The sequence below is a fragment of the Serpula lacrymans genome (assembly GCF_000218685.1).
Source record: "Serpula lacrymans var. lacrymans S7.9 unplaced genomic scaffold SERLAscaffold_1, whole genome shotgun sequence".
Classification (NCBI taxonomy): Eukaryota; Fungi; Basidiomycota; class Agaricomycetes; order Boletales; family Serpulaceae; genus Serpula; species Serpula lacrymans.
In genome coordinates, this window is record NW_006763290.1 from 2078024 (window position 1) to 2093536 (window position 15513).

Sequence of the window (15513 nt, forward strand, 5' to 3'; positions counted from 1 at the left end):
TTCCCTTCCTCCCTTATTTAGAAAGGTGGTCCACCATAACCAGAGCCTTGGAAAGGCCATAGAACTGTCAGATTTGGACTAGGTGGTGGACTGGTGGCTCCAGTTCCTTTCTCTTAGTGGGACATTTATTTGCAGTGTAATTATCTTGATTTTTGAATCAATCTTATGGACACATATTTTTTTAGAATGCCTGACTGATGACAAGGGAGCTGTGTTAATACTGATGTTGTTCTTGCCTTGCCCTCTTTTGCAGTTTATTGCCATGACCATGCAATTTTTCCCTTGCTTTCTTTCTGCTATTGGACTATCTTTTTGGCTGTACAATCTGTAATACTTTAGATGTTTTATTTCTTGTTCTTAGTTTGTTAACAACGGTGCAGGATACATTATAAATTACTATACTCCAACTTCTACCTTTTTGACTAATCTTCGTCCATACTATTATAGTCTTTATCATACTCATTGTTTGACATGTTATTGTCAACCTTATGTATGGCCATAGTAAAATCCTCTTCATCAATGGAGAACCTTTCTTGAAGTCCAAAAAAGGGCTGGGTGGAGGGTCTCCTGTCCCTAACTGACTGAGACCACTAGTTATTGGCCCCCTATTATCACATCTGTTTCTTGAAGAGCCTGGAGCTGAGTGTGCTGGCCTTGGCAATTGATTTAATGCCTTATCACGGTTAGCCAACAAAAGCAACTTGATTTCTTTTATTGAACACTCATAATTGTAAGGAGTGTCGTTGCAATTTATGGCATTTTTCTCCCATGATATTAAGCTTGTAAGTCACTGTTTGTTGTAGCAGTTGAGTGGAAGGTTGGTGGGAGCACAGGCTTTTTTATTGACCAGATTTGTGTAAGATCTGTGATGAGCATCCTGGCCACAATGGGACCATTCCTCTATCCTTGGCTCACAACAACAGGCAATGACATTGTCCAGCTCTCATACAAGATTTTTGTTTTATCATTACTGTCAGAACTGTGGCCTCTTTAGAGTAACGGAGCTGCGGAGTACAAGGGTGGAGTAGTGGAGTACGGAGAATAAGATGGGGAATCAGCTTAGCTCGTGTGCTAGACCCTTCCATGGACCTTGGTCCCTAGCTCATTAAAAGTGGACAGAGGAGAAGTAGAGGATGAAAAGGAGCAGAGTAAAGGTCCTTTGGAGAAGGATTGGAAAGGACTTAGAAAAGGACTGGTAAAAAAGCAAGGGAATCTAGTTGATATTTGAACTGCAGGAACGGAGTACAGGAGTTATAGCTTATATACTGCGGAGTTCCATGCGGACAATTATCTAGCAAGAGGAGAACATATGTGCAAGGAGTGTATCATAAGGTCTAACTACAGAGTCCACGAGGAATACTAGAACATGCAAGGAGAATGTATGGCGGACTAGAAGTCTGGTGCAGGAGTATCAGAGTGGACAACTGGAGTACCATGTGACTGAAACCATTGGTATACTCGGGATTATATTCCTCGTGGTCTGCCGGTCAGCATAAATCTACGCTCCATTTTGGGCTTGGAGATGCTGGAGTTCTGTCTTCCGGTATGGATATGACAATTGCTCACACCTGCAGAGCCAAGTTCCTTGAGCAGTCCTTGATGATGATTGAGTTCAGGAACTCCTAGAACAATGTCAAGGTGAGCTTTATACAACTATAGAGTTTTTTTTTCAACAGATATTAAAGGAAAGGAAAAAGATGACATGCACCCGTTCTCTTCTCGCTCTCTAGCTTGCTAGCCTGAGATTATCTTGATGCTTTGCAGGAGTAAGTCCTGCAAAAGTCCTATAGCCGTCCTTCACATGTTTAAGATGAAGACTTACACTAAATTAGACATACCCTCTGGTAAGCTATTTTGTAGGTATAGGTTCCAGCTGCCTTTACCACTTCAACTTCTCAATGCAATTGATGAAGTTTTCTGCCAAGATGCTAATAGCTGCACAATTTAACATGGAGCCACAAGATTGATTTAAATCTAGACAAAAGTTATCTGCCGTGATAACTATATAACCTGGCTCTTGTTGCAGGAACTTTTGGATTTCCTCCTCAGTTAATGGGGGGGAAGGCGCTGAATATTTTCAGCATTGCAAGTAGATATTTCTTGATTTTTCTCTGAAACCACCAGACTTGAATTAGCAAAAGATCCTTAGGGGAAAGCAGAAGGGGGAGGAGATTAGACTTACTTGGAAGTCATTATGATCCGGCTCTCCACAGTATATGTTTTTTTCAATATGCTTGGTCTTCTTTGAAGGGAATTTTGTGGCCGCGTGAGTCTGTGCATTTCCAGGATGAGGAGGTCCCTTGAATTCTAATGTTGTTCATCAGCTGTTTAAGATCTGCTTGGTTCTGAGCCAGATTTTCCTGGAGCATGTTTGTCATGTGGCTAAAAAATTTTGACATGAGAGTAAGAAGTGTTCCTGCGATATAATCATCTTGACCAGATGGAGAGCTCAAATAATGACCAGTGGATGGGGGGCCTTTCAGCATTTGAGTTTGGTTGGGGGGGTCATTTAGCGCGGCTGTGATGCTTCCTGGTCCCTGCCTTTGGTCAGAAGAATCATTGCGAGTAGATGAGGGATTTTTTGGTTCTTGAGTTTGATTGGGAGAATTGATATGATGTGACATTTTGTGGCCCTTGAGTTTGGTTGGTGTCATTTCAAGTGGATGCAGTGTCTTCTGGTTGTTGAGTGCAATTGGAAGGATCATTTTGAGGTGGTGTGTGTGGCTCTTGATCCAGGTCAGGTGTACTGTTTGTGTCAAGATCCATTCTCGTCAAGTTACCATTCTTGTTTGCTCTTAAAAATGGGTCCCTGGACACAACTCTAGGCATTGGTGCTTTGTTAGAAGCCCGGGTAGCAGCACAAGAGACTTCTTGCAATGACCTTTGAGTAGATAACCTGTGCCGAGAAGATACGGCTCCAGATGGCTTCCACTTTGGAAGGACAAAACTAGTTAAAGGTTGGATCAATGGAGCTACCCCTTGCATAGGAGTTGGCAATAACAAAGTGTTCTGGGAAACAGCAGTTGATAAAGCGCATCACAGCTGCAAATCTTTCCCGGGTAAATTGCCCTTCCTTGCGTGGATTGGCAAACTCCCTGTCAATTGATTGGATATGCATACACTGTGGTGAATAATGTCAATTGAAATAGAACACACCATGCAGATGCCAAAATCTGGCTCAAAACACCAGCTGTCAGAAAATGCACCAAAAACAAATCAGCTCCAATATATCCTTTTCCTCCTGTGTCCAAGATATCAAAATTGTGATCTGAGCTACTCACCTGAGCAATAACTTCTTCTGAGTTTACATTTCCAGATAATAACAAATGTGTGTTTCTTAGTACTACCAAGCTACTTCTTGATAAAGCTGGGAGTGCGGAAGCTGGATTTAATTGGGTAGGGCATGAGATATCTTGGCTCATTCAACACTGGGGGGGCTGCATTGAAAAGTCCCTATTTCCAGATGCCACATTTGTATTATCTAACAGCACAGTTATCTCTTGATAGGGCTGAGATATCTTGACTCCCTTGGAGATATCTTGACTCCCTTGAAAATGAATGGACTGTGTGGATTGAGTAGCAGTGGCTTGAACTGTTCTGATACTTAAAGCCACAGATTGTAATCCAGGGTTGCTTGATGAGGCTTCACTCGTTGGGTTCAATCCCTAAGACAGGATTGAGCTTATAGATCAGCAACAATAGATTGTGCGTATTATTTGCTGAAGTATGTACCATATTGGGTTGGTCCTCGCACATTGACTGAGTACTGGTGCCAGGATCTTTACGTGCCAACGGCAGTGTCAAATTGGCTGCTGAGTCCCTTGATTTATTCTGAGTATTTCAAACATCTTCACCCTTTTTTATTATGCTGTTAAGAGTAAATGATTCACTATTACGGGGGCATGAAAGTATTTTCTGAGCCATGTCTTTATCACTTCCATCTGAATCCTCGCTAGCTACTTCCCAAGCAGCATTTTCCATGGCATACTATTTGCTTTGTCAAAAAGGTAAAGAGTATTAAGATATATTTTACTTACAATGGCTTCCATTGCTTCACTGGCACCATTCTGACCTGCAACTGCACCGCGTTCGTTTGAGCCATCATTGACAACTTCCTGGATACTTCTCTGGCCCTAGCAGGTGTTTTATCAAAAGGTAGAGAGATCAGATATATTTAACTCACAATGGACCCCACTGCTTCACCGGCATTATCCTGACCCACAACTGCGCCACTTCCATTTCAGCTATTGTTGGCAATTTCCAGGTTCTAGTAGGCTTTTTGTCAGAATATAGAGAGATTAGGTACGCTATACTCACACTGATTCCCGTTTCTCCGCTAGCATCATTCTGCCTCATATATGTGTTTGCAAACCTTCTATCCGGGCTCATATTGACAACTTCCAGGTCCTAGCAAACTGTTTGTCAAAAGGTAGAGAGAGAGAAAATATGTTAGACTTACATTGGTTCCTGTTGGTCCACCGATATCACTCTGACATGTACTTGTGTCCCCAGGCCTTTCATCTGGGCTCTCATTAGTAGCTGCTTCCTGAATACTTCCTAGGGCTCTCTGACCTAGCAAGCACTTTGTCAAATTTCATTAAAACACAAAATGTGATTGACTTACACTAATTACCCTTACACTGCTGGCATCATTTTGACTTGTACTTGCAACCCTGGGGTTTCCATCTAGGTCTTTGTTAACAACTTCCGGGATACTTTCCAATTTCTGTGATGCTGTTGGTCATATGGTAAATAGGAACACAATGTCTGCTTACACTGACTGCATTTCCCTCACTGGCATCACTGACCCCACGTCTCATTATACTCTACAGTCTGTGGGCTCCAGAAATTAACAGTCCCCTTGATTCAACTTGGTCAGCAACCTTTGGGCTGGCATTTTTGGTATTGGAGTCCTCTGATCCTACTTTATCAACAACATTTTGAGGAGGATTCTCAATCCCAGAGTAGGAATTGTTTTTGGGTATCTGACAATCTAAGTAAGGGCTACAACGGTGAAGAGAAAATAACTTACAGCTTCTACTTGAAGCTTAGAAGTCAACAAATATCTAGCGGACTTCACTGTATGATAGCTTGTTGGGCTGGCATCAAATAGGCTTACTTTTCTTCCAATAATGTATGGCTGACCTGCACCTGAGTTATCCATGAGCACAAAAGTAAATGAGAAGGATGAAATTGACACTACTGTCCTTGTGCTTATATGCAGAAAAAGTCATGACATTAAATGCTGTGATTGTCATGGTGAACAAAGAATATATGGCTGACTGCTAACAAAGACCCTAGGTTAAGGAAAATAAACAACGGGGCGCCGCCTCCATCAACAACAATTATCATGATGGAGATGAATGATTGAGCCACCATACCAAGGACTTCTGTGGCACAGATTTTAATATATTTTTTGTTGCTGAAGAGCTGAGCCATTACAACAGAGACTGAGCAACTTCTGCGGATTCATATTCTTATACTACTGTATCCATATCTACATGCAACTCTGTGAATCAACAAAGACAAAACTATTGTAACACTAACAGGCAAGCTTCAAATCTCTAAGCAATAATGCAATGGACCTCCCTTTTTTTAGACACTTCCTCAAATTTATGCCCTTGTGTTAAAGAAACAATGCTGCAAATTTCTGAATGTGTGTGATAAAGTAGCTGAGTGGTCAAATTGGTATTGACTTGACAAAGATTGAGCAATATGAGATTTGGACATTGAGAAACACCGGAGATCAAGTAAAGGAATTGTGTGATGACCAGGGAATAAAAATAAGGATTCGTAGGAAAGGTGAAGAGGATAGGGCTTCCAAAACCAGGAGTAATAATGGCACTAACAGCCTGAAAAACTTGAGATGTTCAGTATTGTATCATAACAGCATCAAGAGAGCTAGATACGCTGACCAGAAAACTGGAGCGCTTTGTAAACAGTACGGCTGAAATGTAGCTGCTTATGTGCCCATTGTGTTGAATAATGGCCACCCCCACAGACAACACTGGTATGGGGATGAAGCTTGAAGTGACAATGTCAGTTACGACTTGAAGTACCAGCAAACAAACCTGCTTGACCTGTCAGCAACTGTGATTCAAAGTGCCAGCTTCATACTGTCGAAGGCTGCAAAGGTGACCGCCATCCAAAGAATGCAGTGGTTCAGAGGCGCTAGTGCTATGGTCTTGATCCTGATTCAAAGAAAGCAGCCGTTCTTTGGCACTGTTGGAATTGGTCTGCAAAATCAAAGGACCAGCCCCTCAATAGCAGGTGCCGCTATTAACCTTGTATTTGAAGTGCCAATCAAAAGACAGTGCGAGAACCAGTCCAGTGTATACTCTAAATAGCAGATGCTCAATGGGCAACTCTGCTTCAAAGCTAATCTTTTGAGTTTCTAGCCGTGTTCCGCCAGTGTTGGCAGTATTGCATGTATTAGTAACAACGGCTCCTGTAACAGCCCTGCCAAAACGCTCTCATGCCCATAGTGCTAACAAATGTCTAGACCCAGCATGTGACTTCTCATATGATATAACATCAGACACTTCACTTACTCAGCAGTGATATCATATAGAATGCGGTGAAACACTATGGAATATGTACCTCTATTTATATGAACTGTACAGTACCAGATGTATTTTAGTATATATACCCTTGCAATAGATGGAGACTCCTCAGCAAGTTCTCCCATTGAACACCATCTCCCCTTCTATCATCACAACTTCCTCTCGAGTTCCTTGTTGTGTGCACCAGAGTATAACAACTTTTGGGTATTGTGACATGTATGTTTTCCTGAAGAGAATAACAACATTGGCTCTCAAATGGACTTTAGCAGACAGTCCTCCAACTAAAGCAGCTAGGCTTGAAGCCAATAATTGCTGGGACATCATAGCTGGGGCAATGTGGGGTGACTATCAGGCAGAGCTTGCATGCAGGGGTTTGAATTGAATTAAATAAGTAGTACTAAATCATACGTGTTTTTTTCTCCTGTATATCTGTCACATTATATATAAACAGTGTGGATTATACCATTTTCAAAGTACAAAATATTACAGTGAAAATAAATACAAGGTACATAAAAACAGAATATAACCTATACTTTGTTAATGAATGACTTCAACTATGGCCAACACAGTTCATCCCACTACAACATTACAAGGTAAGGTTCCACTATTGTTGAGTCAGATCTGAAAAGCTCAACCATGTGTAGAAGAACTGGCAGTGGTAAGTGATGATCATCTTTATGCCGGTGTAGAAGTGCAAGGTGTAGACATGCAGTAGATAGATCTGTAGCATCCACAATGGTATGAGTGGGAGTAGCAGGGGAAGAAATGGAGCTAGTGCCAGGGACAGATGTAGAGCAATTAATAGAGGGGATGGGGGCAGTTGAGATGTCAGCAGGCACTGAGACAGGGACAGCAGTACCCTGAGTCTCCTGAGCATGGCCATGCACCTGCTGCTCCTTCTGTACAGTGTTCTATATATCCAGGATAGTGGGGACAATGTTTGTGAGGTGACTATCTAATACCCCAGGGAGTTTATTAATGGCAAGGATGCCAGGGTTTTTAGATGTGTGACTTAAAACTGACATGGCACCAGAGGTGCCCACACCGGTACCTATACCTGTAGGACCAGAGCTTATGCTAATTGAAATGGTGTCCGGCTGATGCTCTTTGTGCTTTCACTTGCTACTTTTTGAAGAATCTGACACTCCAGAATGTGCAAATGAGGAGAAAGGGGTAAAATGGAGGAGGGTAAAGGAATATTACAAAGCCAGCCTCCAATAGCTGTGGGGAAATCAGATAGTGCATGTATAAACCCTACATTACTACTGAAAGTACTTTGTGGTATTCCAGATCCAGATACCATATGCCTGACAAAACTTGAGTTAGCAGACTTTTATGATGCATGCTGTGATATATACAGCTGTTTGCATGGCATCTACCCAGAATGACTTGGGAGCTTGGAATCATGGAGCATAGTGGTTGCTAATGTAGCCAATGTCTGATACATGCTTTCTGCAATGCCATTTTGTTCCGGAGTATCTGCAGTTGTAGTTTCTTGGAGGACACCATCTCCTTGGAGTTGATATTTGAATGCATTGCCAGTATATTCTCCTCCCACATCGCTCTGGAGGAATTCTGTGTATAATGGAGTGAAGTTCTCTTCTCCCAAATGAATTCGGAAAAATGTTTAACATATTTTTTCCATTGCTTGTATCATTCCAGTGCCTCACTTTTATGTTTTAGGAAATATATCCATGGAAATTTGGAAAAATCATCTACAATGATAATCCAGTACCAAAAACCCTCCCTGGAGGTTGGTTTGATTGGTCCTCCAACATCTGTGTGCACAATTTGTATGGGGTGCTTGGCTCGGTTTCCTCCAGTGGACTTGAAAGGTAATTTCTTCATCTTTCCTAAAGCACAAGGTTCACAGAACTCTGGGGTCCTGGTAAGGGTGTCTGTGTCCTGGAGCTGTCCTTTTGTAACCATTCATTGCAAGCGGTGCATTCCAATGTGTCCCATTCTCCTATGCAATAAATTTACATCTACTGCTGCAAAAGCTGACTCCGGGTTGATTACGGGTTTTGCTTGGATGTGATAAAGCCCTCGCTTGTGTAAGGCAGTGAGGATAATTTCTTTCTTTTTCCGAACTTCACAAGCATTTGACCCTGCTGGAAAAAGTGTTGATAACCCTGTTTTGGACAATTTGTGGACAGAGACGAGTGCTAAAGTAAAGTTTGGCACAAGTAAGACATTTGACAGTGCAATATTGTAGTCCTTTTTGCCAACAGTTGCTTGTAGGATTACTGTTCCAATGCCAATAGCATTTACAGAGGATTCATCCCCAAAAACTGATTGTCCTCAGAGGATGCAGAACATGGTATGTTCTTGGCTCAAACCAGGAGCGGTGAGGGACCATGTGGGATGTTGCTCCGGAGTCAATGATGATTGTTGTTTTGGTCTTATTGGGTTCCAACACAAGGTAAGCTTGAATGTGTTTAGCAAGGGGCTTGGAAATATGTACATGTTCCAATGCAATATGACTCTATTTCTCCTTAGAGTCAGATCCAGATGATTGCTCCGCCATATTTGCCTTTTCCTTTGCTTTTCCTTTATCCTTGTGTTTTTTTTCCTTTTCCTTCTTCTCTTGACCTTTTCCAGCTGACTGAAGTGTTCAACACTCCGAGGTGTTGTGTGATTTGACTTTGTGGAAGTCACACCACTTCTCCTCGGACTTGAGTGCTGATTTGGAACCTCCAGGGGCCTTTCCTGACTATTGTGCAACTTCTGCAGTGATCCGGATCTCAACTGTATCAAAGGTAAGTTTATTTTCTTCAATCGTGTTGATTACCAATGACTGAAATATTTGCCATTCAGGAGTGCATGGGAGAGATTGGAGAAGAGCAAAGGCCATGAGTTTGGCATCAACTCGTAGTTTCATTCTGGAGAGGTGTGAATCAATTGTCCGCATTTTCAAAATGTGGTCCTGGATAGGTGATGTCCCATCCCAGGATAATTTGGTGAGTTGCTGGAATGAATAGAAGGCCAAGGCAATGTTGGACGTCTGTCTGATGGAGTGAGTCAAGTTTATCAAATAACTCCTTGGAGCTGGTGAGGTCTCCAGTCCTCATGAGGAGGGCATCAGAGATATGATCCTGGATGATTCCATGTGCCTTTTCATCCTTAAGTATCCAGGTGATTTCAGGATCCTCCAAGGAGGTAGGCTTTCCTGGTGAGGGCTTAAGCTCCTCTCCAGTAACAACTTGGAGAACCTTTTCCCGACGTAGCTTTGAGATGATCCGGAGTTTCCATATCTGGAAATTGTTGGGTCCAGTGAGAACTGGTCATGCGGATGTATTATGTGCTGTGGTCATGGTTCCGAGGTTGCCGTTTCAAATAAGAATTATTTCCTGCGTAGCTTTCGCGCCACCAGGGCCCATAACCTAGTAAATCTAAGTGAAACTCAGCCGCTGCTTAAGAGGCTATAGAAACAACTTTATTATATACCTAAGTGAAACTACAATAAATGTTAGTTTAAGGCGATCTCTAATAAATGTAATGTAACATACCTCCGCCACTGCCTAAGAGGCTAAAGAAACGACTGAGGTATTCCTATACTAAACCCCCTACTACTTATAGTCGGAGGTGCTACTTGCTACAGTATAATGACTCCTAGGACTACAATGGTGACTCCATGGAGTGGTGGCTATTCTCCATGGAGAACAATGGCTGCTTTAGCAGAGACCGAGTTTATCCGGTTTTGTCACTATTCTCGTGGTGTGGATTCGGCAGCCGCACTCAAAAGGACCAACAACCCGGAATGCCACGTGTCTGAGTCTAGAGTCATTGCTGTACATGTCAGCACCTCCTGGCATTGCAGGAATATCACGCCCATTACGCAACACTGTGACGTTCGAAAGATTTGAGCTCGTTGTCTGACACAGCGAGCTTGAGAATGTCCTTCTTAGCATAGATTTTATATTGTTCTTGTACACTTTGCACCTTTATCCAATGAACATGGAGACAAAGACCAACTTTGAGTGATTGGAGAGAATATAGTAACATGTTCCTTGAGCCACTGAGTACTGTACTATCTACTCATACTGCCCATCCCCAAAGCTCTCAACAATCTCTCGGCTCATTGCACTTTGACCCCGCACCCCCCCATGGCCTCTTTGTGCTGGGGCAGTTCCTCTTCCACCCTGTGAGGCACCTCCTTGCTTGCACTTGGTACCAGCGTTTGAGAGCTGTTTTTGTGGTTTCCCAACAATTTCTCCAGCCTCTTGACATCTCTCTAGGTTGAGTTTATGGGCCATTTGTTGGAGTCTTGTGAGCTTCTCCCAATGGCACTCGCCAGTTCTTAGGGGGAAAAAGTAAAAGTAAAAGTACAAAAAGTGAAGCGTAAGTAGGTACTGGTACGTCAATTGTAACACTTGATACTTCATCTCTTTCTGGAGCAGAGAGTGGTATTATGTGTCCTTTCCTCGGTTTGAAGGTGTCCTATAAATCTATAGCATGGTCCCAAGGCTTAGCCTCTGGGAAGCGCTCTGATTTATGTTTGGAAAAGACTTTCCAGAAGTCATGGTACTTGGGAGGTACCAGCCTCTTAATCTCTTCCTCGGGTTTTACCTTGTCATCGTCATCGTCAATCTTTTCTAAAGATCTAAGCTTAGCATAAACGTGACCAGCATTTATCCTTTCATCAAGCTCAGTTTGACGGACATGACTCGGCTTACCCAAGTCATCACACTTTTGTGGTCAACATGACAATGTGACAACCCCTGTCTGCCAGTCAATCTCAGGATTGTGTTTAAATAGCCAGGTCCAGCCTAAGATTATATTAATCTTCCCTAGTTGGGTAGCTTCAGCGGTGACTTGTTCTCTGTGTCCTTGGTACTCGACAACAAAAGAACATTTATGTGTAATGCAGCCACCTGCGTTAAGCGTACTGTCAACGTTATAGAGGGAAGTAGATATATCTGATTTTTCAAGGGGGAGTCTAATTTGCTTCGCCCAGACCTGATTTATGAAGATGCTGTTAGCACCTGAATCAAGCAGTGCGCTAGTTGGGTGTACTATGCCCAGGGCAAGGTTTTCCACACCAACATCTAAGTGGATCTCCTTTTGGAATAAATATGTGTGCATCAACACACACTTTGGGATTTCTGTGGAAAGTGGCTCCGAAGAAGAAGAGGAAGAAGTATCAAAAGAAACATGTTTTTCTATTTTAGGATTTTCTATATTTTTATTTTTATTTTTACCAGAATCAAGCACCCTAGTGTTTGTCTCGCCGGGGCCACACTCCAAGGGAGACGCTGGTGCAGCGGTAGTATCATAAATATTACATTTGCAATGCTTCATACAAGTACATACTTCTGACAACAAATTCAAAAATCTATTTACAAATTGGGGAGCCACCCCCATCTTTCCTTTATTGCTTGTGCAACACCCCGGAGCAGGGGCCACCTTGTTGTGGTTTACTTCATTGTTCATAGGAGCGAAGGCACCCAAGTGACCTAAGCTCAAAACTCTTTTCCCTGAGCCTTCATCTCAGCAACCTGCTGGTCGTAAAAGAAGGCCCAGATTTCATCATATGAACAACCGGCCAGAGTATTGAGCTGATTGTCTGGCTTTTCAGCTTCTAATTGGCGCGGCTGGCGCCCTTGGTTATTTTTTTGTTGGGGGGCCTGCACTCTATTTGGACACTGTTGGGCCATGTGCCCCTCCTGCCCACAGTTGTCGCAGGTGAATCTGCGGGTCTGTCCGCCCTGGACCGTGCCAATATCCATTGGGGCTCCCCGCCCTAGTTGCAACCCAAATGGTTGGAACCCGTGAGAGTGATTTTTCTTTTGGTTTGATGACCCAGGGCTCCTCTGGGAATGGTTATTTTTGTTGGTGGACCCGCCACCTTGGTGCATAGCATAGAGCTCCATGGCTCTACCGACTCATTGTACTTCCTCAGCCGCCAGGGCCAGGTTGTCGCTTCTTGTATCCTGCAAGTAGATCTGTTCTGCAATGTGGGGGTTCACATTGCACTCCAGCAGTTCTACTGCATGTTCATTGCCAAGCCCTCCTTGGATGGAGAGGGCCAGGAACCGGGTAATGTAATCATCTGTCCTCATGTTTCGTTGTTTGAAGGAACAGATTTGTTGGCAAGCCCAGTCATGCTCAGCCTGTGGTTTGATATATTTTTCAATCTTAACCTTGGGATTGTCCCAGGTAGGCCACACACCCGCGGTGTAGCACTCCTGGAGTCTTACTTGGGCGTATCGACCCACCACAAGTCCCTTTAGTTGAGATAGCACCGCAGTTGCTAAATGCATCCCAGTTTGCCTTGACCCAAATTTGGAGTTTGATCCACCATTTGGCAAATTGCGCTCTGTCTCCTTCAAAGGCGCCGGGGTCAGCAACGACTTCAACTTTCTTGCTAGATTTCTTTTCAACCGAGGGGGCTGCTGCAATGGGGTTTGCCTGTAGCTCGGCGAGTTGCCTAGTTAACGCCGAAATCTGTGCACGCATGTTGTGCAACAGAGTGTTGACATTGGGTTGGTCTTGCAATGACATGTCAACTTGTTCTCTTTGTAAATGTAAAAAAATGTAACTGGGGGTCCCCGCTTGCTATTTGCAGATCTACCTCTTCCCAGCTGAGTATTGGATCTCAATCTCCGACTACCCACACTATAGTATTTGAAATATATATAAAAGTAATGTAATAAACCCTGGTCCAAACGGTTGTCAGGGGGTGGTCCGCTTGTTAAGCTGTCAACCTTTCTCCGACTGGCGGAGGCAAGTGCCCGGCCTGGTTAGGGGAAAACGAAGAAAAAGTTGTATATAATTTCTAATCAACAGTGATTCCACACCAACTGCTGAGCTAAAGTACTCCCCTTAACACTGGGGGCTGTGTGACATTTGGTTTGATTCTGTCTATTACCCCGGCCTGAGGAGCTTGCCTGCAGGATTGGGGCACGCACTTGGTTTCCGCTGGCTAGCAAATGCTCAACACCAGACTGCACCCAAAATATGGTACTTGCCCCAAATACAAACAATCTCCAGAAGAGCTTTCAGCCTCTACTGCAGGAGAGCCACATACTGATCAATGGACAGATTCAGTAATTAACTAGGCTAAGGAAGATACACATTCATTCCATCAGTTTCAAGAGAGGTGCAAGGAGCAACTAGTATCTGGATCCATCTACAAGCCTTTTTGGACTGGGTTTCCTCACTGTAGCATCTATATCTCAATCACTCCTAATATCCTCCACCAGTTATACCAGGGCATTTTTAAGCACATGATGACCTGGTGCCAGTGACTACTAGATCCTGAGGAACTTGATGCACACATTAGAGCACTTTTTCCCTGCTTTGGTGTTTGTTATTACAAAAATGGCTTTTCTGCTCTTGGTAAAATAGGGGGGGAAGGAACAGAAAGATATGGCAAAGATACTATTGGGTTGTCTTATTGGCAAACTTCTATGTCATGCTATTATCACCTATCAACCACTTTTAGATTTTATTTAGATAGCCCAATACCCAATGCATGATGATATCACCTTGGGCTACCTTGCCAAATCTCTCAATTTTTTCACCAACACAAAGATATCCTTATTTGTCTGGGAGTTAGGGACCATTTCAACATACCTAAGTTTCATTCCCTCTTACATTACCAGGCATTTATCACACAGTTTGGCACCACCAACAGCTACAATATGGAGATGTTTGAAAGATTTTATATAGACTTTGCTAAAGATGGATAGAGGGCCTCCAATAAAAGGAATGAAGCTCCTTAAATGATCACCTGGCTGTTGCGTAAGGAAAAAATATTTGCATTTGAGAGTTATCTTAAAATGACATGGAAAAGGACAATAAAGATGTTTTCTTTTGTGACAAGTCTCAGGGTCATTATATCATTATCAAAAAAAATCCAAGCAAATCCCAACAATCACTTATATCTATTATAGAGAAGCACTTCTGCCCAGGCTTTGAGGACATACTCAAACCCTGTTATAATTCAAGGTTATAGCAGCCCCATTCCAGAGCACAAACAAGGTCTTATCCTCTGCCATTTCAAAATCTTAATGTTTTCCACTCATTCAAATTCTCCCTTGAGACTCTTGGAAACAATGTGGACTTGTTTGATAACCAGATAGATGCTGTAAAAGCAAAACCCTCAAATGTTGGTGGACAACCTCCTAGGTTTGATACTATTATAGTAATGAACTCCAATGACTGTGAATCAACAGGTTTAACAGGTAAGTAATAAAACTAAGTGAAACAGCCGCTGCCCGAGAGGCTATAGAAACAACTTTATTATTTACCTAAGTGAAACTACAATAGATGTTAGTTTAAGGTGATCTCTAATAAATGTAATGTAACATACCTCAGCCGCTGCCCGAGAGGCTATAGAAACAACTGAGGTATTCCTATACTAAACCCCCTACTACTTATAGTCGAAGGTGCTACTCGCTACAGTATAATGACTCCTAGGCAGAGACCGGGTTTATCCGGTTTTGTCAGTAAGTTCTATAATATAAAGCTCTATCTACTATCTGTTTAAAATTTGTACCAGGCACAAGAATTCAACGTCCCAGAGTGATCTTCAAGTTATCTACAACTTTATGTGGCACTGGGGGGGGCCCGTGTAGGCCTCTACTACAGCCAATACTATTAAGAACAAAGCTTGAAGGAAGTGTCTAGCCACTTGCTGAGAGCAATCAGGGACTGGAACTAGAGTCCAATGTGAGTAACTAGAGAATAGGAAGCATTGGACTCTGTAGTACTGTCCGAAGTTTTGTAAACAAAGGTAAACAAAGCAGCCACAAAGGCGAAATAATAGAGAACACAATCAATAGTGAATGATAGAAGAATAGATAGAGAAAGGAATGAAAATATATAGGTAGCACAAAGGTGCAGGATCACCAAAACTAACAAATACTTGAGTATTTGCCCACACCATCCATCCCATCCATTGGACCCATGTCCCTATGGCAATAAGCCTTGCCAAAAGGTCAGG

The 15513-nt window shown here is 42.8% G+C and overlaps 3 protein-coding genes across 3 annotated transcripts; all 3 read right to left on the reverse strand.

Annotated features, from left to right (window-relative positions):
* Positions 1-2225: 2225 nt before the first annotated feature.
* SERLADRAFT_432030 (uncharacterized protein) lies at positions 2226-2705 on the reverse strand (the record flags this gene model as incomplete). The annotated part of the gene is made up of 1 exon (XM_007312294.1): positions 2226-2705. One exon carries the CDS (start codon positions 2703-2705, stop codon positions 2226-2228), a length of 480 nt encoding a protein of 159 aa, XP_007312356.1.
* Positions 2706-3840: 1135 nt separating this feature from the next.
* SERLADRAFT_404626 (uncharacterized protein) lies at positions 3841-5164 on the reverse strand (the record flags this gene model as incomplete). The annotated part of the gene is made up of 9 exons (XM_007312295.1): positions 3841-3987; positions 4038-4133; positions 4184-4213; positions 4318-4407; positions 4460-4567; positions 4625-4726; positions 4884-4985; positions 5033-5047; positions 5120-5164. The coding sequence occupies 9 exons, from the start codon at positions 5162-5164 to the stop codon at positions 3841-3843; spliced, it is 735 nt and encodes a 244-aa protein (XP_007312357.1).
* Positions 5165-12025: 6861 nt separating this feature from the next.
* SERLADRAFT_432034 (uncharacterized protein) lies at positions 12026-13067 on the reverse strand (the record flags this gene model as incomplete). The annotated part of the gene is made up of 3 exons (XM_007312296.1): positions 12026-12376; positions 12458-12790; positions 12843-13067. 3 exons carry the CDS (start codon positions 13065-13067, stop codon positions 12026-12028), a joined length of 909 nt encoding a protein of 302 aa, XP_007312358.1.
* Positions 13068-15513: the final 2446 nt, after the last annotated feature.